General features: G+C 44.9%; 1 protein-coding gene across 2 annotated transcripts in view; it reads right to left on the reverse strand.

Moving 5' to 3' along the window:
* TUBGCP3 (tubulin gamma complex component 3) overlaps nt 1-24944 on the reverse strand; it is a 60547-nt gene that overhangs the window by 17892 nt on the left and 17711 nt on the right. Inside the window, exons 7-17 of one of the 2 annotated variants that reach the window (XM_082602017.1) lie at nt 24121-24239; nt 23366-23491; nt 21572-21640; nt 21073-21205; nt 19014-19180; nt 9445-9555; nt 9022-9130; nt 6028-6199; nt 3967-4102; nt 3031-3099; nt 428-563 (exon numbers count right to left, since the gene is read on the reverse strand). In XM_082602017.1, coding sequence (XP_082458143.1) covers nt 428-563; nt 3031-3099; nt 3967-4102; nt 6028-6199; nt 9022-9130; nt 9445-9555; nt 19014-19180; nt 21073-21205; nt 21572-21640; nt 23366-23491; nt 24121-24239 — 1347 coding nt within the window. Of the gene's footprint in view, nt 1-427; nt 564-3030; nt 3100-3966; nt 4103-6027; nt 6218-9021; nt 9131-9444; nt 9556-19013; nt 19181-21072; nt 21206-21571; nt 21641-23365; nt 23492-24120; nt 24240-24944 lie in introns of both variants that reach the window. The other variant, XM_082602016.1, reaches the window with a different exon arrangement.

Raw genomic sequence — 24944 nt, forward strand, 5'->3', positions numbered from 1 at the left:
CAGCTACTTCAGAGGGACCCTACCGTTAATCTTCTCGAAGTGAGTCCAGAGGAAGCTCGGCCAGGAGCCTAAGAGCATCACGACCACTTGTTAATTAAAACACTTAGTGAATTTTAAGTGAGCCAGTGATTTATTAAACGGCTTTCTTTCCTTAAAAATTCTGTTTTTAAAAAAAATTAAAGTACATATATGAACACTACATGATTCTAAAAGAAACTTCAATGTCTAAAACAACCTAACTTGACTCAATTTCTTTTCCTGATTTGCACTGAAGTCAAGATAAGCATATTACAAATGAGCCTCTTCACAAAAGACAAATCCAAAAGCACAAGAAACCACTTTTCAATTACTTTAAGAACACTTTTGTTTTTGCGAAGCTGCTAGAAACCAAGGGTCAGGTGGGGACACGCCCTCTGCCGGGGTTTACCTGGCATATTTCTCAGGAGCTTGGCGTTGCACATGTGCCCCTTCCGGATGTCAGTGAGGATGTACTCCATCCGCTTGGCCCTCCAAAGGAAGTTAAACACTCTCAGGTAGTGGCTCATACACTCTCGAGTGAACACCTGGAAAGAGCAGAACACAGGCTGACAGGATCCTGTGAGGTGAGGGTCCTCCCAGGGCAGGGCTCAGTCTTTTTTTTTCCCTTAAACAAAAAGCCAGAGAACACACAACCAACTCTAGCATGTTCTAAGTAGTATGTAAGCAACCAACAGCACACTTCAGGAAAGCGTCATCACACAGCAACCACGCTGATCGTTTATGTGTCAGAGCACATTCAACGGACCTGATGTACAAAAGTTCAGTGTGACCGAAATTCCTTACAACTACGAACTGTCTTGAGGGGGGACATTCACATCCCACTGCATTCACACAGGGAAACAGCACCCACAGGACGTGGTCCCTCAGTCCATCACTTACTGCAGAATAAAGTTCGGAGGAACATTCAACAAATAAGCTCCTGACACCTCATGTAATACCCTGGAGATCAAGGGTAGAAATAAATGGATTTTATCCTGCCCATTGTCAAAATGACATTTGTCTTTCCAAATCCTTCTTCACAGAATTTGTAAGAATCTAAAATGATGCCGTGTTATAGAAGATATAACTATGTAACTAAGATATGTACCCATTCTAATTAAATCTATACAAAAAATGACAATCTCAATGAGAATAGAAAGGAAATAGAGATTAATATGGTAAATTAAACAGGGAAAAATCAGGAAATCCATTTGCTTCTAAAATCTGATTCTAAAACCATAAATTTTTAAATAAAATGTAACTTCTGTATCCAACTGCACAGAATTTAACGTGATAGTTAAAAATCATCTCAATTTCTAACGTTAGTCTGATTATCTGCAGTTGTATAATAAAATGGCTGCAGGTACAGCCACTCCACTGAGAACATGCCAAGCCAGGACATACGCCGACCCTGGGACTGGAGGGCAAAGACCGGACAGGTAAGAGGCCACTCCCTGTGTGAGTCCTGGGCAGACTCCACCAACCAATTACACGACCTCTTCTCCTTCCAATCCAGCCTCTCCCGTCGGACCATCAACCCACTGGAGTCGGCAAGGAAATTGACACCTATTAGCCATAGGCAGGGGTCTATCTTAAATTTCTTTTTAAATACATCTATGATATAAACTTCTTTTCTTGACTCTCCTAGAGCTGTTAAAAATCTAAAATCTTGAACATATAACATTGCGCGATCAATTGCTTATGCACAAGGCATGCAATGCATAACGTCAACACTCTCAGTAAGGTGTGCGATATCATACAATAATTAAGTAACCGTGTATATAGACCATGTTCAGTGTATCTACTACTCCAGGCACCTACATTTTGTGAAATAACCGATGCAGCTGCCTTCACTATGGTATCATTTATACTACGAAAAAATAATATGTAATATATGCAATATTAACAAGGTAGATAATATGAAAGTTTCTAACAAATAATTTGCTAAAATATCCTGTTTTGTACATTATAATTACTTAAAACTATTTATGACATACATCAAAGGAGAAAAAACTAATTTGAATATGACCAAAAATTAAGTTTCAGCACAGTTATATATTGAAAATGTAGTAGCTTTGACCTGGTAAAATTTAAACACTGGGAGTTTATGTGTAAAAAGCCTGCCCCAGTAGCTACCGGCTCTTAGGAGAGAGAGAGAGCCACCTGTCAGAGCAAAGCTGTCAGCCCAAAGGGAATGCAGGAGAGCCCGGCTTCGGTGCAAGCTCTCCAGCAGGAGACGGGCCCACATCCCACCTGGAGAGGAAGGACAGCCACGGACTCCAACTCTGCAAAGACCACTAGGGAGACACTGTAGAGCCCAATTACACTACTTCTTAACACAATATTTTCCCAAGAATTAGAAGAAATGCATGTCCTTCTTCAAGATTTCAGATATGAAAATGACTGAGATAAGTTCAAAGAGATACCTTGGTCAAGGAGAGTTCACTCAAGCCTGAATAAAGAAAAACTGAGCACTAAAGAGGGCATGTTAATTGCAGACACACAAGAAGAGAGCTGTGCTGGTCAATCCTTTATGATCTGGGAACCATTCAAGGAAATAGTACTTTTCTTTAAACACAGTGAAAGCACTATGAACAATAGGACAGCTATTTTCTCATCAGTTTAAATGAATACTAAATATCAAATTTATCCAAGTAGTAAAAATACAACGCCACTAAAATACTTTATAGTTCCCTTCAAATTACCCTAAATTAGTCACTACAGGCTAAGAATACTGGAACAAAAGGAATAACCTGTTTATTAAGTAGTTGCTGGAACCTATGATGAGAACAAATGATACTAAGAGTTCTTCAAATAATCCAGCACTCATTAGTGACTGTTGCACACACACGCACACGCACACACACGCGACTCTGGCTCGAGCATTCATTCAATGGATGCATCCGGGATGCGAGCGGGCACTTCACGAGGCGCTCTAGAGGGAAACCGACTCTGAAGCGACAGGACGTGCAGCCACCCAAACAGCTACGACGGCGCCCAGCGGGATCTTACGGTCGCGATGGGCCCATCGACGTGGTAATCCAGGCTGAAGACGTCCCAGCCGGTGTCACCTGGAGAGACCTGAGAGCAAAAACAGACACACAACTGCAGGGCTTCCCACCACTGTGAGGCTGTCGAGTCCTCAAAGGAAAGGCATTAAAATAAAGCCCAGTTTTTAAAAACCACTCAGCAGTTTTGAGCGTGAGCTGCATGAAAGCAGAGGAGGGCATCTTTTGTCCACTCCTGTGCCCTCAGCACCTAGACAGTGACAGGCACGTACGAGGTGCCCTGCAAATATTCTGGAATAAAGAGCATATTTTTCATGAATATTGTAAAATCAGTTTTAACATTCATCAGCATTTTCTTAAATGACAAAAACCCACTGCCTTTTGTGTTCCTAATCCTTAAAAGTAAACATTTTTTTAAAACCCACAGGTTCTGCTAATGGTCCTTCATCATAAGTAAGCAAACAGTGTATTATGTTTATGAAATACTCATTCCCCTAAAAAAAGTCATCTTCTATCAACTAAAACTAAACACCTCTGTTTGTGATCGATGCTACTGCGATCTGTCACCTCTATGCCCAGTATCGTCACCAGCAGCAGCAGCAGTGGTGGTGACTAAGCGTCCACGTGGCCAGGCCCCAGGACAGAGCTGCATGTCCCCTGCCCGCAGCCCTGGGGGCCCTCTGTCAGGCGAACACACTGAGGTGCGGGGACCTGTCTGAGGCCACAACACGCCAGGCCACCGGATGGAGATTCCGATGCACGGTGGCCAGCTCCCTCCCACCAGAGCAGAGCAGCACAGAGCAGCACAGAGAAGAGAAGAGAAGAGAAGGGAAGGGAAGAGAAAAAGAGAGAGGAGGAGAGAGCGGAGCGGGGCGGCGGGGCCTCAGGCCACACGGAGGGCGCCAGCGAGGAGCCCCGGGTGGGACCAGAGCTGCGGTACCTCCAGCAGCCTCACATCCAGTCTTCTGAGGGCCTCAGGGCTGTCAAACTGGGCGTTGGTGGCTCTGACAGCTGTTTCAAGAATTCCAGTCAAGTTGTGTTGGTACAAAGTCGTAGCCGGACGGACAAGTTCTGGTCTTAACAGATTTTTGTAAAAGTAAAAGAGAATGTTACTTGAATTCTCAATGCACTTCCTACAAACTTAAAATCATAAAGAGTTCAAATTACAAAACCTAAAAGGACAAATGGAACCAATACAACATGGTAACAAAATGACTATAAAATTTGAATGCTACAGAATTAACTATAAATAAGATTTCATCAAGTATTTTGGGGAGAAAAACACTTCTTTAAACTTAATTTTGATTCAGCTTAAAACTGAAAATCCTTAAGTGAGCCACACATGCTAACAAATACAGTTTTCAAACTTAAGCCTGGCCTACAGTAGCATGAACTACTGTAACTTCCTGTACAGATCCGATGGGCAGAAAGGACTAGATTAAATCAAAACAATTGGCTGTGTGGACACCATGATTCTAAAGGCCAAAAACGACTGCATTACCAGCAAACATTTTAAGGGTTACTGACATCTGCATTCCTAAATATGAAGCTAATATTTCCGAGATCTGCCCCAGGTGTGCACAGGGTGAAAACGGGGCAACGTCAGTGTCGCTCAAATAAATCTGAGGCAAGCTAGAGACTGATGGCATTCCCCTTTTAAAACTGGAAACTTAAAACAGGCTTTCGAGAAGAAATAAAGTTTTCATTTACTATCAAGGATGAGACACTCTAATTATTAAAACGCAGCATAAGGCAAACACGGGTACGTCAGCTAAATGATGCGATCTGCAACATGGCCACGGCCTCTAAACGTTCACGAAACGCCTGCTCTCCTCCAAACCTGCACACTTGCCCCCCACCCCCTGGGCCACTGAAAGAACATCTCTCCCTAAAAACTCATCTCCACCCACTCCCCACAGGTGCTGCCCTGGGACCAGTACCTAAGTCACCAGCGACCCCCTTCCTTACAGAGAGCAGAAAGGCTCCTTCAGGAAGTATAACCACCAAAAATTCATGTTCAGCAGATCAAGTCTTTCATGAGCTAATTCCTCAAACAAGGTTACCCCTGAGCCTGCTATGTGTGCCCCCAAAACTCAATCATCTTTCGTACTGAAGACGGCCTTCTGGTTAGGGGTGTAACTATGGAGCTTCCGTGGCTGAAGCGGCCTCTCAAGTGCAGTCCCCATGACAGCAGCTTCCCCTCGGCCGGGACCCTCTTAGGGATGCACTGTCCTGGCTCCAGCCCAGAGTCACGGAGCCGGGCTCTGCGGGCAGGCCCGGCCGTCCAGTCCAACAATCCCTGGAGGGGATTCCGACACACATGGAGTCTGGGGAACAAAGGCCTGAGGCACTGCTGGACTCACACAGGCATGACTGAAGTGTCCCAAAGGCAGCGCCAAGAAGCCACATGTCCAGTCCTAGGCGCACAAGTCCACGCTGTGCCCACCCTCGGCTGCCCGGGGCCCGGCTGTCTGCTACAGAACTGGCTCTCCTGTCTCTATGGCAGGAAGGAGGGACGCACACTTCCTTCCAGAAAGGACGGTGCCAGGAGGAACGTCATGGAACTAAATGGAAGGAGTAGTTGTATTTGTTCTATAAAGTTGTTTTTGTTTTTTGGTTTTTTTTAGCAAGAAATAATGTAAACTAAAAACATGCAAGAAAAAGTTCCATTTTAAAACATACATTTTATTTCTTAGACTACTCTCAAACTGAAGCTAAGCTAACCGACCACACCACGCACCCCTCACACCCCTGCCGGTCGGTGCCAGCGCTCAAGAAGCGCTCAAGCCCTGCGAGCGAAGCACAGGACAAGCAGAACTAAAGGGACATCGGCTTGACGATGCGACAATTTTCTCTCCTCGGATTTCATCTTCCCAACGTTCTATGAGAATTCAACACATTTCCTCTAATGTCGCTTATTCTTTTAAAGAGAAGCTGTAAAGCTCTTTATCATGCTGAAATCTACTGCACGTTTACAAAAAAACCTCAAGAGCCTTCTTACTTGAGCAAATCCATCAAGTGCCTGATAAAGTCTCCTTGACCGAGCAGCAAGTACCGCCGCATGGCCTGCATGTGGTCCAGCAGGCTGTACTTCTTGTTCAGAACGTCCAGTAGGTACTTGCTGGTCTCAAAATAAGCCGCGTCAATTTTCCCCTGAAATGCATTTTCCAAATCTGTGAAAAAATCTGCAGCTGTAAAGAACAAAAGGGAAAAGTACACATACGTACATAATCTGCATTTTACGAAGGAGGAATGAGACTCACACACACAGAAGTCACCCCACACCCGCTCACAGCTTCGCTGACAGCCCGAGGGCGCAGTCAGGAGGGCTTGTTTGTTCTTCGGAATAACGGTCCCATTAAGAAAAACCTATTTTAGTACTGCTGCTATTCTAATTATACACTACTGCGGAGAAACTAAGGTGTCCACAGTGAGGGAAACGTAGTTTTCTGTAGAAGGGGAGGTCTGATGGTGCAGTAATGTGAGGACGCCCGGCGCCGAGCTGACCACGGTCATATTGCGGGGATGGGGGAGGGGGAGGGGCAACATACATTTCTGTTGATCTACGTCACTTTAAAAATGTCAATATCCTCCCCCGGAAGTGTTCTTACTGTACCAGTGCTTGATTCATGAAGGGTTTTCACGCCAAAGAAAAGGTCTGATGCCAACCAACGGCAGCCAAAGCGCCTCAGAAGACACACGACCCAGAGCCTGCTGGCTAGTCTCTGTTCCTGGAAACAACAGCTCCCACAGGAAAACATTTACCCTTAACTCTCTAGGCTCACTTTTAAATTTCCAAAATTTTTCACATATGAGAAATATAAATGTGACTTTTCCCACTGCTTTTTGTATCATTACCAGCAGTCCTTCCGAGTCCGCGTCTCCCATCCTCCCAGCGGTACTGACAGCCAAAACAACCTTGCTCCACAGAGGGGAGCAGTGGAGGGGGAGAGTCGCCGACTGAGGCCCAGCGGTCTCCTGCACAGCCGCCACGTGCCGGGCGCTGGGCGCTCAGTGGTGCTGGCCTCCCCCGCAGGCCTCCCCCGCAGGCAGGGCACTTGTCCTCCTAAGTGCTACCTTCTCCGGCCACGAGGGGAGCGTCAAAAGGCATCAAAACAACTCTTCACCTGGCTCTCCCTCCTTCTTCTACCTTTTCAACACAGGTGTTTCCAAAAATTCTGTACGGGGACCTCCATATCCTAAGAACTAACTTGGCACCTCTGAATCCCTAAAACGTTTACGCAGAATAGTGCGTGTCAAACACACCTGAGACGGGGAGCCAGAGGGGCGAGAGGGAGACGTGTCTGGCCCGTGGCTGCAGCTGCAGCCGCCGCCTTGCCCTGGAGCCCTGGCCTTAACTGCATGGCAATACAGGTGCGACCACATCTCCCATCAGCCCTGACCTTGATCTGGATTTTCAGTACAACTCCAGCACATTCTGGAATCTCCCCTAGTGAGTCCTCTCAGATGCTGAAAATCAAGCTGGGCCAAAAGGAACACAAAAAGGTGCTCAACATCACTAATCATCAGGGAAATGCAAATCAAAACCACAGTGAGATTATCACCTCATGCCTCTCAGAAGGGCCACCATCAAAGTCAGGAAATTACAAGTGTTGATGAGGACATGGAGAAAAGGAAACCCTAGTACGGCGTCAGCGGGAATGTAAACTGATGCAGCCACTGCGGAGAACAGTATGGCAGTTCCTCAAAACATTAAGAATAGAACTACCATACGACCCAGCAATTCATATCCAAAAAGGAAATGAAGTCAGGATTTCAAAGGAATCTCTGCACTCCGTGTTCACTGCAGCATTACTGACAAAAGCCAAGACATGGAAACAACCAAAGTGTCCACGGACATATGAAAGGATAAAGAAGATACAGTGTACCTATCCAATGGAACATAATTCGGCCTTAAAAAAGAAGGTACTTCTGCCATTGGTGACAACATGGATGGACCTGGATGACATCATGCTGAGTGAAGTAAGCCAGACAGAGAAAAGAAATACTGTATGATCTCACTTACATGTGGACTCTAAAATAGTGAAACTCATAGAATCAGAGCGTAGAATGGTGGCTTCCAGGGACGGTGGGGAGGGGGAAACGGGAAGGTGAAGGTCCAAGGGTACCAAGTTTTGATTATACAAGATGCACAAGCTCTGGAGACCTGTATGTACCAGAGGGCACAGTGCCTCCAGCTGGCAGTACTGCACTGTGTACTTCAAGCACGTTACCTGTACACCTCATTTCATATATCACTTTCTACCATTTACTACTTACTGATTATTTCACTTTATTGTACATTTAATCTCCGTTCCTAGATCATAGTTCATGAAAAGCATCATCATGGTGAATTCATACCGTCTTCCCTATAGCTACCACAATGCCTCACACAAAATAAACTTGAACGAGTCAAGACAACAGTATAAGTAACAAACGTAGCCAAGACCGGACAGCTGTCCGTGTAAGTCAGCCACACAGAGAATACATGAAATTACTGAGGATGGGGCAGGCAGCAAATGGGGAAAACGGCACAGAGGACACTAGTAAACGAGGGAAAACCACAGAACGGGTAACACAGTGCGGCCTTCTGAATACATAAACGCTGGGAATCGTGCTGATTTCTGACCAAGCCTCTGAGTTCATTAGCAAGTGCTTCCTTTATTTCCTTACTCTGGCATACTGTCAGTGCATCATAAAACAAGTAACACAAGTTACCAAGGAGAGTAAAATAGCTACACCTAGTTATTGTTTAACTGTATAAGAAGGGAAATTCGAAGTTTACACAGTAATAGATATTTTATATGTATCACACTGTGTATTAAGGTATCTTGGAAAATAATTCAGAAAATCTGTCGGTCCTATTGAACGAAACATACTTCAAGCAAATATATACCACTGTCACCAGCACCATCCCCAGCGTCACCCCGACCACCACTGTCACCATCACCGCCATCGTGCCATCACATTATCACCACCAGCATCGTCATCATACCGTCCTGGGGTGATTCTGCAGACTTGGTCACAGCTATCATCTTTGTAGTGGGCGTCTGGTCATGACAAACCTGGTGCAGGAAATTTATTGATTTTCCTATCAAAAGGACCTAAAAAAGGGAAAATATTCTAGAGTTACCTTTATTCAAAATTAAAACGATCAAACATCCAAGCACTACAAATATTCATAAGCAACAAATTATTCTATTGATTAACAACTAACTATAAGAACATCTGGGATAGTATCAAGTGAATTCCAGGAACTGAAAAAACTGTTATTAACACACACATATTAATACGCTGAGGCAGTCAACTAACATATACTTCACCTCAAGAATGTAAACCCTAAACTGCCACAAAACTGTGTTTAACGGAAGAATGGTTTTGTCACCGGCTGCCGGTTAGTACAGCATTAGCGCATCACCTTCCTGGACTGGCCCATCGTCATGAAGGACGGGATCATCGACTTCCTCAGGGTGTACTTGTCATGCCACAGCCGGTCTGTCTTCACTGTTGGATCTGAGGCTACGAAAAACTGAGAGGGAAGAGGCAGTGAAACACTAAAAAGTGGCACTTACGGCAAGGTATTAGCTAACGGCAGCATCAAGAAATAAGAAAGTCTAGGAAGCAAAATCCTCCAGACATTGGGAGGCTTACCATGTATACAATGAATCTCAGTTCAAGAGGCATTTTGATAGGTCTCCCTAAAGGGACTTTTTAAAACCAAAATATACTGAAAACAAGATAAACTTTTTCTTGAAGACATGTGGTCGCCCTTGGAAATATAGTATCAATCACAGGCTCTGCGGCGTACATCACGGATCTGAGTGTGAGGCCTGCCTAATGCACACGGACTCTTCCCACCACCTCAGGAAAGGCACACGAGCCTCTGGGGCTGTTTGAACATTCAGTTCAAGCCAATTCAGAGTCTTCCTCTCCTGCTTCCACCAATCAGCTGCATCTCCTCCGGCCGCTGCGCCGCCGCCTGCAGAGGCCCCAGGTCCACCCGCAGCACTGCAGGAAGCGACCTTGGCGTGGCGCTCTCCCGAGAACCATTGCGCTCAGAAGCTTCCCCTGTTCACTTCCTCACCTTCCCTAACCCCGCCCACCGGCCTGTTCCCTGACATCCAAAAGGGTACATACGGGTGTTAAGGAGAAAACTAGGCTGCTGTTGTGTCCAGCTCCTTTGCTACTACACTGAGGCCACTCCCCCTTCTCAGGCATAGTCCTAACAGACTTGTGCTTTTATTTCTATAAACTCGATCTCTAAGAGCAGAACTGCTGAGTCAAAGTAATTTCTAATTTTTATAAACAACGCCAGATCTCCCTTCCAAACGGCCCCGTCAACTGACCCTCCCACCACAGGAAGCTCTACATTTCTGCATCCTTGCTCGGTTTGAATTTTGCCAATCAGGCAAAATCATGGTTGCTTGTACTGTTCTTTTACTGACAACAAAGGAAGTTGGGCCTATTTTCATAATGTTGATTACCACATGATTCTCTCCTGTGAATTGTCTTTTCATATCTTCATCCCATCTTTCTACTGTCTTTTTCTTACCAATACACAGAGGCTCTTTGTTATATAAGGGAGAGCGACCATTTGTGAATCATTAAGAATTACAAATGTTTCCAAATTAATGATCTGCCACTGTTTACGGTCTGCTCCATGTTTTGTCTTTTTCTTTCTGGGTCATATTGGTGACTGTCTTCCTTTATGGCTTCTGGGTTTCCTGTCTTCCTAAGAGCTCCCCATCCTAGATTACGGAAATATTCTCCACAATTTTAGTAAGCACACTGGGCCCTCTGTATCCATGGTTGGGCGAGTCCACGGATGCAGAACCCAGGGATGCGGGTAGGGTGGGCACCACACCATTTTACACAAGGGACTTGAGCATCTGCAGACGTTTATCTGCGAGGGTCCTGGGAACAATGCCCCATGGATACCGAGGGGCAGCTGTATTCCCGCTGCGCTGTTCTCGTTCCTTAGATCTTCCGTCCCTGCACACAGTAGACACTGGGGTCTGTTTCCTTCTGGGCTGCATTTTCTCTTTACTGGCCAGGCCAGCACCTCTTATGTAATACAGCACCCTTTCCTCTGAGGTAGCGTCCTCACCAGGAGCGATCATTACAGTCACTTACATCGAAAGATTAAAAGGGGAAAAACTGACTCCACCAAGAGACGCTGAGGAGTGTCTGATAGTATGTTTACACCCGTCCATGGCGACTAGTTAGATGGACTGGAGCGCATCTGGTGCTTCGATCCATCTCGGTTACTATCCCTCCTGCGTCCCGTTGCCCATCCTGGGAGGGTGGAGTGCCTTGAGCTGACGCTGCGTCCTTCAGACTCCACGCGAGGTGCCTTCCCTGCTGCTGGCCTGATCCAGGCTCTAGTTTCCTAAGCGTTCATTTCTCCCCCGACCTAGAATCAGCTGCTTCTCCAAGGAGCCCCAGTCCCTTTTAGGAGAAATGGCATTTGGACCACAGCCTGAGTACCTGGCAGTACTTTAAGTCAGCAGCTGGATGTCTGAGACGCAGCACTGGCCTCGTTACACGTGGCAGCTTGGTCCTCCCACTGGACTGTAAAATCCATTTAAGTCCTAACATACCTAAATGCCTTTTTGTTGATTTTTACATAAATTCCAAATCACCAATTGGTGAATAACACACAACCCTGGCTATAAAGGTGTGTCTGTAGATACAAAATGGATTTAAAGAATTTAAAAAATATTTTTAGCAAATATATAGCAATATAAAATTAATAGCTTCCTAGCAAAAAGTAAATAACCAAAATAAACCTAAGGAAGGGGCTTGAGAAACAGAGGAGGGAGGGAGAGAGAAGACTCTAAAAAGAGCAGTATCTGTAGAAGAAATCAGAAATGTAAAGACATGGGGCCTACTAAACTGTAAAAAAAGGTATCTTTCTTATATTATTATAGACCACAGAAGAATGTGCGGTACCTGTTTATTTAATGAATCTCGTTTAACACAAGCTAATCCTGATAAAAATAATGCCCCAAATGGAAACTACAGACCACTTTCATTTGTGAATACAGATGAAGAAAGTCTGAGTGAAACATTATCCTTGCGTTACTGGAATAAAGCATTTTGGGGCACAACATACTTCTAATACACACTAAATGTGTAAAAATGAATTACAGAATATTATCATGCAGTCATTAAAAATGAAGTCTGGGAATTCCCTGGCAGTCCAGTGGTTAGGATTCAGCACTTTCACTGCATGGCCTGGGTTCAATCCCTAGCCGGGGAACTAAGATCCCGCAAGCCACGTGTCATGGCTGGAAAATAATTAATTAATTAATTAAAATGAAGTTTGTTAACTATTAGAAGGCATTCTGAGAATCTGATGAAAACTACAGATTTTATTCCCAGGAAAAAAATGCTTATATCCACAAAATACACAGTTTTATGTGCTATTCAGGAGTTTCAGAGATCACATTTTAAGAAGTCTTGGTATAGAAGAATAATGTTTAATGGCATGAAATTATTTTCTTTATTTACTTCAAATAAAAATAGAGGTTACAGGACTTCCCTGGTGGCGCAGTAGTTAAGAATCCGCCTGCCAAGCAGGGGACACAGGTTTGAGCCCTGGTCCAGAAGATCCCACATGCCGTGGAGCAACTAAGCCCATGTGCCACAACTACTGAGCCTGCGCTCTAGAGACCGCAAGCCACAACTACTGAGCCCACGTGCCGCGGGCCCATGCTCCGCGACAAGAGAAGCCGCTGCAATGAGAAGTCCACACACCGCAACGAAGAGTAGCCCCCGCTCGTCGCAACTAGAGAAAGCCCGTGAGCAGCAACGAAGACCCAACGCAGCCAAAAATAAATAAATAAATTTATTTTAAAAAAATAGAGGTTACAAAATACTATGTGTGGTATGATATACACACACATAAAAATATATAAGAATACACTGTAAAAAAGGGATATACAAAAATATTAACAGAGGTTATAGGTTCATGATGAGATTCAACAAATTTTAATTTTCCCCTCTGCGCTTACACACTCAAAAACGTTTTAATTGCACATTTGTAAATCAGAAAAAAATACTGTTCAAAAGAACTGAGTAATTCAAGCCAATGAGTGAACATATGGTACAAGTAAGAATTTTTTTAGGAACAGTTTTCCCAAGGCGATCAACTAAAAAAGACTTTTTTTTTCCTGTTCACGGAAATCTGCTCCCAAGGGTAAGTATTTAAGGAAACAAAATTTCTAATCGTGTTAAGGTCTTGTATTTGATCCTTGTATTTGATCCTAGATGGTACCGAGCCATCTAGGATCACATACAGCCAGTTTCCTTTCAGTAGGCATCTGAACGAATGCCAACACTTTTATGACCATGAGGAGGAGACTGCTACATTTATCTCCAACTCATATTCGTATCTTTCGATATCGATTTACATTATGGAAGTATCGATTGATCTTCGTTTTAGGCTTTTTGATTTATCTTCCCTTTCTGACTTTAAACACAGGACTAACAACTGCTTTCAGCACTATTATGATGAGGCTGTCACCACCTTAACATAAACTCAAATCAGCCCTGAGAGAGATGAAACTGTCACAAGCTCACCATGAACAACCTAAGAGGTCACCCAGTCACCACAGTAGGTCCGCTCTGTGGCTTGCCATTCAACAGGTTAGATGAACTGCATATAAATGGTCATGTATCTGTTATTCACTTAAACAGAAGAGCTGGTTTCTACAGACAACACACTAATGTATCCTGATAGTTGGAGTACAGCTGGATTTTTATCAGTATGAACAATAAGAAAATTTAATTTAAAAGATAAAGAACTCAGGCATTCAGTCATCTTCAGAAGTTACGAAAGCATCGCTTCATCTAAGGGCAAAGTAGCGCTCAATCACCCTACTAGCAAACACCTAGAAGCAAACACCGAGAGGCCTGGGCATAATTAACCTTGCAAAACATGTAGTTACAGAGGAGAAGAATCAAGGTCAGAATATAAGTGCAACATGCTTTTATTCTACTGATGCACTTTCCACTCAAGGCTCTTTAATGTTCACCACTACGTCAAACACAGAAAGAAGTGAGGGAAAATATAAAGCATAATTGAACCATGATTTCTCATGAAGTGCTGGACAAATGCCAAGGCCTTCCTGCTAAAAACAGAAATGAAGAGGGTAATTTCCTCAGCAAGCGACTTATTTTCTAAGACCAGATCCATTCATTCAGACCACAAAGGACCCCAACTTCAACGGGTCAACAGGCAGGCCGCCACCAAGAGACCCACCCCCCTCTGGCCACGCGGAGAGAAGCCGGAGGCTCTGGACCAGGGGAAGGCCAGAGGGAGCTGACCAGGCAGACTGGCAGACGACAGCTTTCAGGGGTGGGCGTGAAAGTGCCAAAGTGTAAGATAGGTACATGGTCAACCTTTAAATCCAATAATTCCTAGCAAAAGTGTAAGAGGAACAAAATAAGGAGAGTGCTGAAGGCATCCACAGAGATAGTCCAAAAAGCAGCCCCTGCATTCTCTCTAGTTAGTGCACTGACCTTCCGATCCAAGGACGCAGATTTGGGAGCATCATCAGAGCATTTCAGCTAACATTTGACTGCTGTCTGAAATTTTTCTAATTTTGAAAGCAAGAGTGCTGACTTTTAGCTTTTCCCTTATTTTCCTGTTCCTAGTTGAAGGCCCCAATCCTTTATAGCTCTGACAGGTTTATCCAAAAGGCAAAAATATAAAACAAATGAACACTGAGCTATCATGTTCTTACCTCGAACACACTGGCATAATTTGTTTACCTCTCTCAGCTTACCGGGGAGAGAACCCATGTGAGCCACTAAATGCCTCATGATAGAGTTTCCCTAGATAGACCTTGGAGCAAAATGAAAAACTCTGGTTTCCTTTTACAGTTACTACTTTGTAAGAACCAAAAATAATTAGAAACTTCTCCCCAAACACTGAAACTACTTTCTACACTAATCATTCAGTGCATCTGTAAAATCTTTTTTTTTAACTGAGCTATAGTTGATGTACATTATTATATAAGTTCAGGTGTACAACATATTGAATCACAATGATTAAAAGTCCATTTACACTTATTATAAAATACTGGCTATAGTCCCTGTGCTGTACAGTATATCCTTGTAGCTTGTTTTATACATGACCGTTTGTACCTCTTAATCATCCACTTCTATCTTGCCTCCCCCTTCCCTCTCCCCACTTGTAACCACTGGTTTGTCCTCTACATCTGAGTCTGCTTCTCTTTTGTTACATTCACTAGTTTGTTGTATTTTTTAAGTTCCACATATTAGTGATAGCATACGGTATTTGTCTTTCTCTGACTTATCTCACTTGGCATAATGTCCTCCAAGTCCATCCACGTTGTTGCAAATGGCAAAATTCCATTCTTTTTATGGCAGAGTCGTGTTCCATTGTGTGTATATGTACCTAATCTTCTTTATTAATTCATCTGTTGATGGATACTTAGGTTGCTTCCATATCTTGGCAATTGGAAATAATGCTGCTATGAACATCAGGGTGCATGTATCTTTTCAAATCAGTGTTTACGTTTGTTCAGGTATATACCCAGGAGCGGAATTGCTGGCTCCTATGGTAGTTCTATTGTTAATTATTTTGAGAGCCCTCCACAGTGGCTGCACCAATTCACACTCCCAGCAACAGTGTACGGGGCTCCCTTTCCTCCACGTCCTCGCCAACGTTTGTTATTTCTTGTCTTTTTGATGATGGCCATTTCTGACAGGTGTGAGATAATATTTCATTGTGGTTTTGATTTGCATTTCTCTAATAATCAGTGATGTTGAGCATCCTTTCATGTGTCTGTTGGCCATCTGTATGTCTTCTTTGGAAAAATGTCTATTCATAGGACATCTGTAAATTCTTACAGGGCTCTAGTCTTGCCTGCCTTTGCACTTAATCCTAATACAAGATAAACAAAATAAAAGCTGGATACTAATCCCTGCACCACTGGACTAAAGGATCGTATCTTTTTAACAATTAAAAGAAAAGTCCAGTCTTCCCTGGTGGTGCAGTAGTTAAGAATCCGCCTGCCAATGCAGGGGACACGGGTGCAAGCCCTGGTCCGGGAAGATCCCACATGCCACGGAGCAACTAAGCCCGTGAGCCACAACTACTGAGCCCATGTGACACACTACTGAAGCCCGCACACCCTAGAGCTCGTGCTCCGCAACAAGAGAAGCCACCACAATGAGAAGCCCATGCACCGCAACGAAGAGTAGCCCCCCGTTCACCGCAACTAGAGAAAGCCTGCGCACAGCAACGAAGACCCAACACAGCCAAAACTTAATTAAGTAATTAAAAATAAATAAATAAAATAAAAGTAAAATCCCAACTGGTGGACCCAGAGGCAGTTTTAATGACGCCACAGAAACAGCAAAGCTCAGAGGCCACCTGGAAGTTTTTCTTTCAGATAAAAGGACTGAAAACTCATCCTTGGGTTGCAAGTCAGTCAAACCCAGAGGCAGCCAAGGTGGGACACTGAGCGTCGCTCTGCAGCAGGAGGGTGAGAGAAAAGCCTCCCGGGAACCAGGTAAACATGGGCGTTTCAAAGAGCTTCCTGGAAGGGGCACAGGATGAAGCCACGTTACACAGGAAGTGAGCTCTGCAGAGCCGTGGACAAAGACCAACAGGAGCTGCACTCAGGGAAGTCACTGGGGAGGAGTGGACGGCGGGGCAGAGAAGCAGGTCCAGGAGCCCCGCCGGGCAGACAGCGGCAGACACGGCCCCGGCCCCACTCCGGTCACATCCGCCAGTGAAGCCATCTGGCCCTGGGTTTTTTTTGGGTGTGTGTGTGTGGTACGCGGGCCTCTCACTGTTGTGGCCTCTCCCGTTGCAGAGCACAGGCTCCGGACGCGCAGGCTCAGCGGCCATGGCTCACGGGCCCAGCCGCTCCGTGGCATGTGGGATCTTCCCGGGCCGGGGCACGAACCCGTGTCCCCTGCATCAGCAGGCGGACTCTCAACCACTGCGCCACCAGGGAAGCCCTGGGCTTTTCTTTACTGGAAAGGTTTTCAGAGCACTGATTTATTCTCTTTACTTGTTATAGGTCTATTTAGATTTTCTATTTCCCATGAGTCAGTTTGATAGTTTGTGTTTCTAGGAACTCTCTCAGGTTTTATCTGGCAGAATCGACAAGCTAATTCTAAATCTATATGTAAGTAGAAATGTGCAGAAACAACAAGGACGATTGTGAAAAGAGCTGCTCCTACCAGATATCAAACTTTAAAGCTATGTTTAAGTATTACTGACAAAGAAATAGCAAACCAAAAAAAAAAAAAAAAGAAAAAAATAGTCCAGGAGACTCGGGTGTAAATGGGAATTCAGTATACAATAAAACATGGCAAAACCAACATTTGGAAAGCATCCGTCAAGCCTATGATTCTCGGTACTATTCTTACACCTAAGACTGAAATAATGTGAAAACAAATGGTTGAAGAAAAATAATTAAAGGGAAAAAGTGCAATTACAGATACAAGATATCCAAATGTATAAACCCATCCCATGATTCAACTCTTAAAAAGTCAGACAAATCCACAGGACAAATGGGGAAACAATACAAACAGCAATTAGTACGACAAATAAAAATAACCAATACACATGAAAAGCCAGTGAATCTCAATAGTAACCAGTGAAACACAAATACATAAATACCATAGGAGACATCACATCTCATGCATTAGATTAAAAACACTTTTACTCAGGTTGGGTAACACGAAGTGCACACAGGAAGGAGGAATAAGCCGACAGGGGCGCATGGGGTGTGGGGAGCGGGAAAGCCACCCAGCGCTCGAGACGGAGTCAAACCTACAGCTGTGCCCTCCCCACAGCCGAGCCAGCCCATCTCCCAGGACTGACTTCAGAGAAGCTCATAAACACTCCCAGGGAGGCACATAAAGTGGTGTTCACTTTAATAACGTGGGTAAGATTTAAAACTAAAAGAACATAATCTGCTCGGACAGGAGAGCTGTTGGGCAAAAGGGCTGTGTCCAGGCAGCAGGTTACAAGCCCAACGCTGCACGGGAGGCCTACAGGGCACTCTGGGGGCCTCCACAGCACACACGCACATGTGGATGCCGTGTGTGTCCCCAAAGCACAAAACAGTACCACCTACGGTCAGATCTGCTGCCATGATTGCTTACGTGCAATTTCACCCGCGAAAACCCAGGTGAAAACAGGAGCCCAGCCACACGGGCCACACGAACATCCCCACAGACGCACCTGAACGTGCCCTGCCGCCTTTACCCACGCGTTCCAGCAGCCACGACCGTCCGCCCTGCCTCTGCCCACAAGCTCATACCAGGGCTTTGTCAAGGTCGAGGCCGTATTTACTCTAGAATTTACCCATTTCTTAACCATTTAATATGTGTTAAAAACCATGCTACAGCTTCCATTCAATTCCTATCCTGTTTTAATGTAACATAATGACAAGGTTTTTGAGTGCGGTGCCCCTCACTCTACTTTTTGTCAGAAGTCTGGTTTTTACCGTATGATTTTGCGTGGCAGTGATTTTTAGGGACAAATATGTTACATTCTGGCGGAACTAACTGTATTTCAATAGGTACATATACAAATAACTTGTGTCATTAAAATTGTCAGCGCCACAGTTAACCAGAATGAGTTTAGTTCATACAATAATGGTGCAAAGCATCAGAACATGTAACACCACCCTGCCAGAAAAACCGGACTAAGACTGGGGACACCTAGTCCTAGCTTTGCCGCCAACTTGCTGATAAACAGGGGCAAGAGATCCGACCTTGCTGAGCTTCCCACTGTTCAAAATGAGGTTAACAATTTCTTACTAACCAAATACGGCTCTGAGCAATGAGGTAACTGGCAAAATAGGCCAGGCATGCACGTGAAGTGTGGTGGCATCACCGTGAAGAGGAAATCGTTTTTGGAAACAAGTCAAGAGAGAGTAACTGCTCCCATGCTCCTCAAAGCCGCGCCTGAGAAGGGGCCGCGTCCCTTACTTCGTGGTACGTGTCCTCAAGCTCCCCATCGTAGATCCACCGGTAAAGGAAGCTCAGGACAGGGTGCGACACCAGGCTGAGGATGTGCTGCACCAGGGACCTCATGGAGGGGTCCCCCGTCTTGGTGTAGGCGTGGACGGCTGAAGCCAGCTCACCTCCCTTCCTTCCTGGGAACACAGCAAAACATCCACATTGATACTCACAGCAGAAACCAACAACTGAACACTAATGCAAACGGCCAAGTCACGGAGATAAAGTGTGGCTGCTCTCTTAGGACAGTTTGGACGTAGAAGCAGCAGTCAACACGTGACGGACCAGGAGCCCAGAGGCCTAGGCTCTACGTGGGCTTCACGTGACTCTCCACGACCCCTATGGAAAACGTGACTCGAGATACGCTCGAGAACACAATTCTTCACCTTTTCTTGACTGAGACCCACGTCAAGACTCACGCTTTATACCGCAATCCAATACACAAATAAGCATATATAGAAAACAAGAGTTTTACAAACAATATTTACACTTTAAGATTTTCTATTTTTTCCTTTTTCTCTTTTGGTATACTACGCTGGTCTCAACTCATTAGACTGATGTCATAACCCATTAACTAACTGGTGGCCCTACAGTTTGAAAACATGGCCCTGTGTTAACAGTGCCTGGTGTCCCAGGAGCACAGCTCAGCATAAAATATCGGGAGTGGCAAAGACCAGATCCAATGGTATAAGCACACGAAGAGTTTCCCACGTGAATAATTCTGGAGTTCATTAGATTGCAGGAAGTTTTTTTGTTTTAACAGCTTTATTGGAGTATAATTTCTTTACGGTGGTGTGTTAGTTTCTGCTGTATAACAAGGTGAATCAGCTATACATATACATACATCCCCATATCTCCTCCCTCTTGCTTCTCCCTCCCTCCCACCCTCCCTATCCCACCCCTCTAGGTGGTCACGGAGCTGATCTCCCTGTGCTATGCGGCTGCTTCCCACTAGCCAGCTATTTGACATTAGGGAGTGTGTATATGTCCACGCCACTCTCTCACTTCGGCCCAGCCTCCCCTTCCCCCTCCCCGTGTCCTCACGTCCATTCTCTACATCTGCGTCTTCGGATTGCAGACAGATTTTAAGGAAAGGACTGATGTGCTCTGACTTTAGTAAGATCCCTCCTGGCATGTGTGCACCAACAGAGACAGAGCCAGTTGGCAGGTTGTGAGGACAGGGCATGACGAAGGCCCGGAGTGGGGACCCCAGCATCCCCGGGAGGGCAAAGCCTGGGGGCCTAGGGAGGAGCTGGAGGCGCCAGGACCAGGAAAGGGATGGGGGTCGGCAGGAAGACAGTTGGGGGGCTGCCGGTAGCTGGAGAGAAAGGAGGCATTTACTCACGGTATTCGACTTCTTTCTTCTTATGAGGAAGGTGCCCCCCACACCGTGCCCTTGGAATCAGTGACCCTGAGAACCATCCCACGGGAGGGGGGCAGCGCATGCGCAGCCAGGAGGGCAGGGTGGTCACCAGCCCCCACACCTCACCTGGCCCTCCCACCCCAAGGGGGCAGGGACCCCCAGTGCCCACGGTTACAGATGAGGAGAGACGAAGGGCTTCCTGGCCAAGGGAGCACACACAGTGAGAAAGATGCTGAGAAGCAACTAGAAACACAGGCCGAGAGCCCAGGGGAGGCCCCACCCAGACGCGCAAACAAGGGAACTTGTGACACAGCTGCTGAGCCCAGACGTGGGCCAGAACCTGGGGGGAGTGAAGCGCTAGAAGAGGGTGCTAATTGAAAGACAAATAAAAGAGGAACAGAGATAAGCAGCTGGAACACCGTGGGCCACAGGAAAAGGCGAAATCTCTGAAAACTAGACTCCGCCCCCTTCCCCTCAAGGAAGTCCTGAGCCTCTGAAGCATAAACTGGCCTATGCGGGCAGCTGGTTATTCTCCCCTATAATTTCACGTCTATTAATTTGTATTTAATCAGCATCCTTCTGGCTATTGAGCATACAAAAGGGCAGGCACAAAAGTAAACCTCGGTGACACTCCCTAAAACCTGCTTTGAAATAAAGCAAAATGACCTTGGCAGTAGTCCACCAGGGCCGCCAGGGTCTTCAGTCTTATCTTGGGGTCATAGGTCCAAACCAGGAGACGCCGGAGCGTTAAGCTACTCTCAAGTCCCAAATTCACACCCTGATCATCTTCTAACTGTAGCTGAAAAACAGGAAAGACAGAATGTGTTAAGTACAGGTCACCAAACAGGCCAAGCATGTCTTAATCCACGTGAAGTAGACACGGGGAAAGGATTATCCTCATAAAAATGAAACAGAAGGTCCCTCTGAGACAGCGACAGTTCCTTCAAGCTACAAAGCAGGTCTGTTTCAGTGGCAGACAGGACCCTGAAAATTAGCAATGACCGGGCTCTAGGACACACTCAAACTTTACAGATACCCAATCCTTCCCTACAGGATTATCAGATTTTTACCTTTTAAAAGTAATGTATGAAGAAACTTAAAAATTCTGTATAGTGGCATTTCCTAACACTTCAAATCCTGAAGAAATTAAAAATAAGGTATTTACCTGGGAATGTAAAACAGAGAGTAATCGGTAGTATTCTTTGAGTTCCTGGTGCAACGCAGCACAAAAGCTCTGTGGAGAAAGCACGGAGCACAATTAAAGCAGGACACGGTCACTGCACACTATGGTCACTACACCACAACACACGGGGACCTCGCAGGACGACGCCTTGAGACAAAGTTCGGGTGTCCGCGAGATGAAAGTCTGCTTCTGTCCACAGTCCCCACGCAGGTGTACCCACAACAATATACGCATTTAATAGCATCCAGAAAGGGCTGTCCTTCAGCATGAGCTTTGCAGGAGAGAAGGGGAGAAACACAGTGCATTTTTCATAAGCTAAAGGGCATTCACTTTAGACACTGATGCTTTATTTTCAGATTACGTCCCTTCTAATTTTTTTCATTGAAGTATAGTTGATTTACAATATTCTGTTAGTTTCAGGTGTACAGCAAAGTGATTCGGTTATACATATATATGTATACATCTATATTCTTTTCTTTGGACTCTTTTCTGTTATAGGTTATTACAGGATACTGAATATAGTTCCCTGCGCTATACAGTAGGTCCTTGTTGTTTACCTATTTTATATATACATAGTACCGTGTATCTGCTAATTCCAAACTCCTAACTTATCCCTCCCACCACCTTCCCTTTGGTAACCATGAGTATGTTCTCTATGTCCTTGAGAAACCTGTCTGTCCTTTGCAGGTTCTGTCACAGGCTCTCCTCCTGCATGTCCTTAGGCTTACGCCCAGAGTTCATTCCAGAGTCACAGGAGTATGTGAAGGTCCTTCTGATACCTTTTCAGAATTTAAGATTGAAAAGGTACAAGGCAGTTTTTAATAATGTGGATGGTACAACTCCCCTCACCAAAATGGGAGGAATTGGCATGGAGTTGCCAATTTAAAAATATCGCTAGTGAAGAACGTTAGAGAACGTAAAAGAAACATTAAGTGTCTATCAGCAGGTGACTGGATAAAGAAGATGTGGTGTGGGGGGGTGTGCACATACATACATACACACACACACACATATATGCTATGGAATATTACTCAGCTGTAAAAAAGAATGAAATAATGCCACTTGCAGAAGCATGGATGGACCTAGAGATTACCATACAAAGCGAAGTAAGTCAGACAATGACAAATACCATATGATACCACTTCAATGTGGAATCTAAAAATAATACAAATGAACCTACTTACAAAACAGAAACAGACTCACATAGAAAACAAACTTACGGTTACCAAAGGAGAAAGGGAGGGAAGGGTAAACTGGGAGTATGGGATTAACAGATGCACACTACTACAGTAAAATAGATAAACAGGGATTTGCTGTATAGCACAGGCAACGATATTCAATATTTGTAACTACAATGGAAGGTAATAAAAATACACACATATATACATATATACGTATAACCAAATCACTCTGATATACACCTGAAACACAACACTGTAAATCAACTATCCTTCAATTTAACAAAATTTTTTTTAATTGAATCAAGTCAAAGGGAAAACACACTAAAATATGTAAAGTGACTCATACATGGTCAGTGTTCCTAAGTATTCATTAAACATTTTAAAAAATCGCTATATTTGATTATCTTTGTCACTAACCACTATGTTTTCTCTTTTCTTGAGTTGGCCGTGACTGACACAGTCCATTTGCAAACCTTCTTTATGTAAAAAGAACCCTCTTCAGAATGACTTTCTTATAAGATTCTAAAGAGATTAAGCATTTCCCGAGGTGAATGTCACCCCAAAACCCCACGTGTCTCCGTAACAAAGAACATACCTGGCCTACAAGTCCAAACGAACGGTCTAGGCTCCTCTGGTCAGTGTATTTTCTGATTTTATTATGTAACCATCCCAACTCAGCAAGTCTGACTGTCGTATCCCTCAAAGATTTATTTAGGTTTGCCTAAAAAGTAAATATATCCAGAGTTTAAAATAAAAAAAAAATTTTAACACTAGGATTTTAATTATTATTATTTTTTTAACCATTTGTACTTTTATAATTCTTAGGCTTCAACATAAGAAACTTAAAGATAACTAATACACCATCACTAAAGTGAAAGCAGTGAGACTCTAGGGAACAAAAAGCATCACAGAGCAGGCAGGGAAGTAAGACACCTCTGAGCAAGTGTTAGGCTTGGGTGCCACCGCCCCAGGAGTGACTGGCCGGGGTGCCGGCGTGGCTATGGCTGGGACAGTCTGTGACGTCAGTGGCCTCATGACTCGGCTAAGAGTCACAAAGGACAGAGGGTCAACAAGAAGGACTGTGGGAAAGGCAGGTTCTGGAAGACAGAAGCAAAGATGCCAGGATACCTGGCCGTCAGGTAACTCGGGCACCACCGCCACAGGAGGAAAGGGAGGCAACGCGCTGAGGATCGAACCAGGGAGCAAACCAGGGTTCCACGGTGCAGGCTGACCAGGACTCCGGAATCTGCACGCCAGCCCCCGTGACCCACAAACCAACCGTGCCTGCCTGGTCCTGATGCCATCTGTCTTGACTCCTGAACGCTACAGACAGGGTTTCAGTGGCCGTACCTTTCCCTCCACTTTGTAACAGTTGTCAGTGCTGCTCATCTTGACATTTCTGCCGTCTATGCCCTGGAAGACGTACAGAATATCTCTGACTAGGGCTGCCTCGGCAACTTCCACAGCACCTGTAACACGGTTTTTGCGAGGTGAAATAAACCGCACAACACAATTCGCTTCAGGTAACATATGTGCAACCAGGACAAAATTTAAAAACTAAATAAATGGGTTTAAGATGAGAAAGAATATGAAGTTATATGAAAAAAGGATTTTCTGAACAGGATATGGAGATCATACAATTTCTCTTCCAAAAGTCTTTTAAAAAGACAAAGCGATATGTGGGAGTTTAATATATGATCAAGGAGCAGCACAAATCAGTCACAAAAGGATAGATAATTATTTCACACGATGTTTAGAAAACTGGCTACACAGCAAGCACGCAAACCTGGTTCTACCTCCATCACCATGACGAAAGGAGTTAACGCAGCAGAAAGGGATTTATGACTTCCACAAACCTTGGAACAAAAGCTAACTCAGAATTTAGGTATCACCCAATGTCACGACGAGAGGCAAAGCCCACAGATCCAAGGTCTCAGTGGGAGGAGACATAGTCAGAGCCCAGCGGGGTCAGGCTTCCACTCCAGGGCTGCATTCAGTTGTGGCGATAATGGTCTATAAATATCAGATTGCAGCAAACCGGGCCCATCGTCACTGGGGAAGGGAGAGCAGACCCAGGAAAGCACTCGGCAAGGACCTGAGGAGTGGGCGGCTCTGGGGAGGCACGGTCAGGGTGACAGGGTGACAAGGCCAGCCGGGAGGACTGAGGCCGTCAC

This window comes from Mesoplodon mirus (genome assembly GCF_964341445.2).
Source record: "Mesoplodon mirus genome assembly, chromosome: 17".
NCBI classification, from domain to species: Eukaryota; Metazoa; Chordata; class Mammalia; order Artiodactyla; family Ziphiidae; genus Mesoplodon; species Mesoplodon mirus.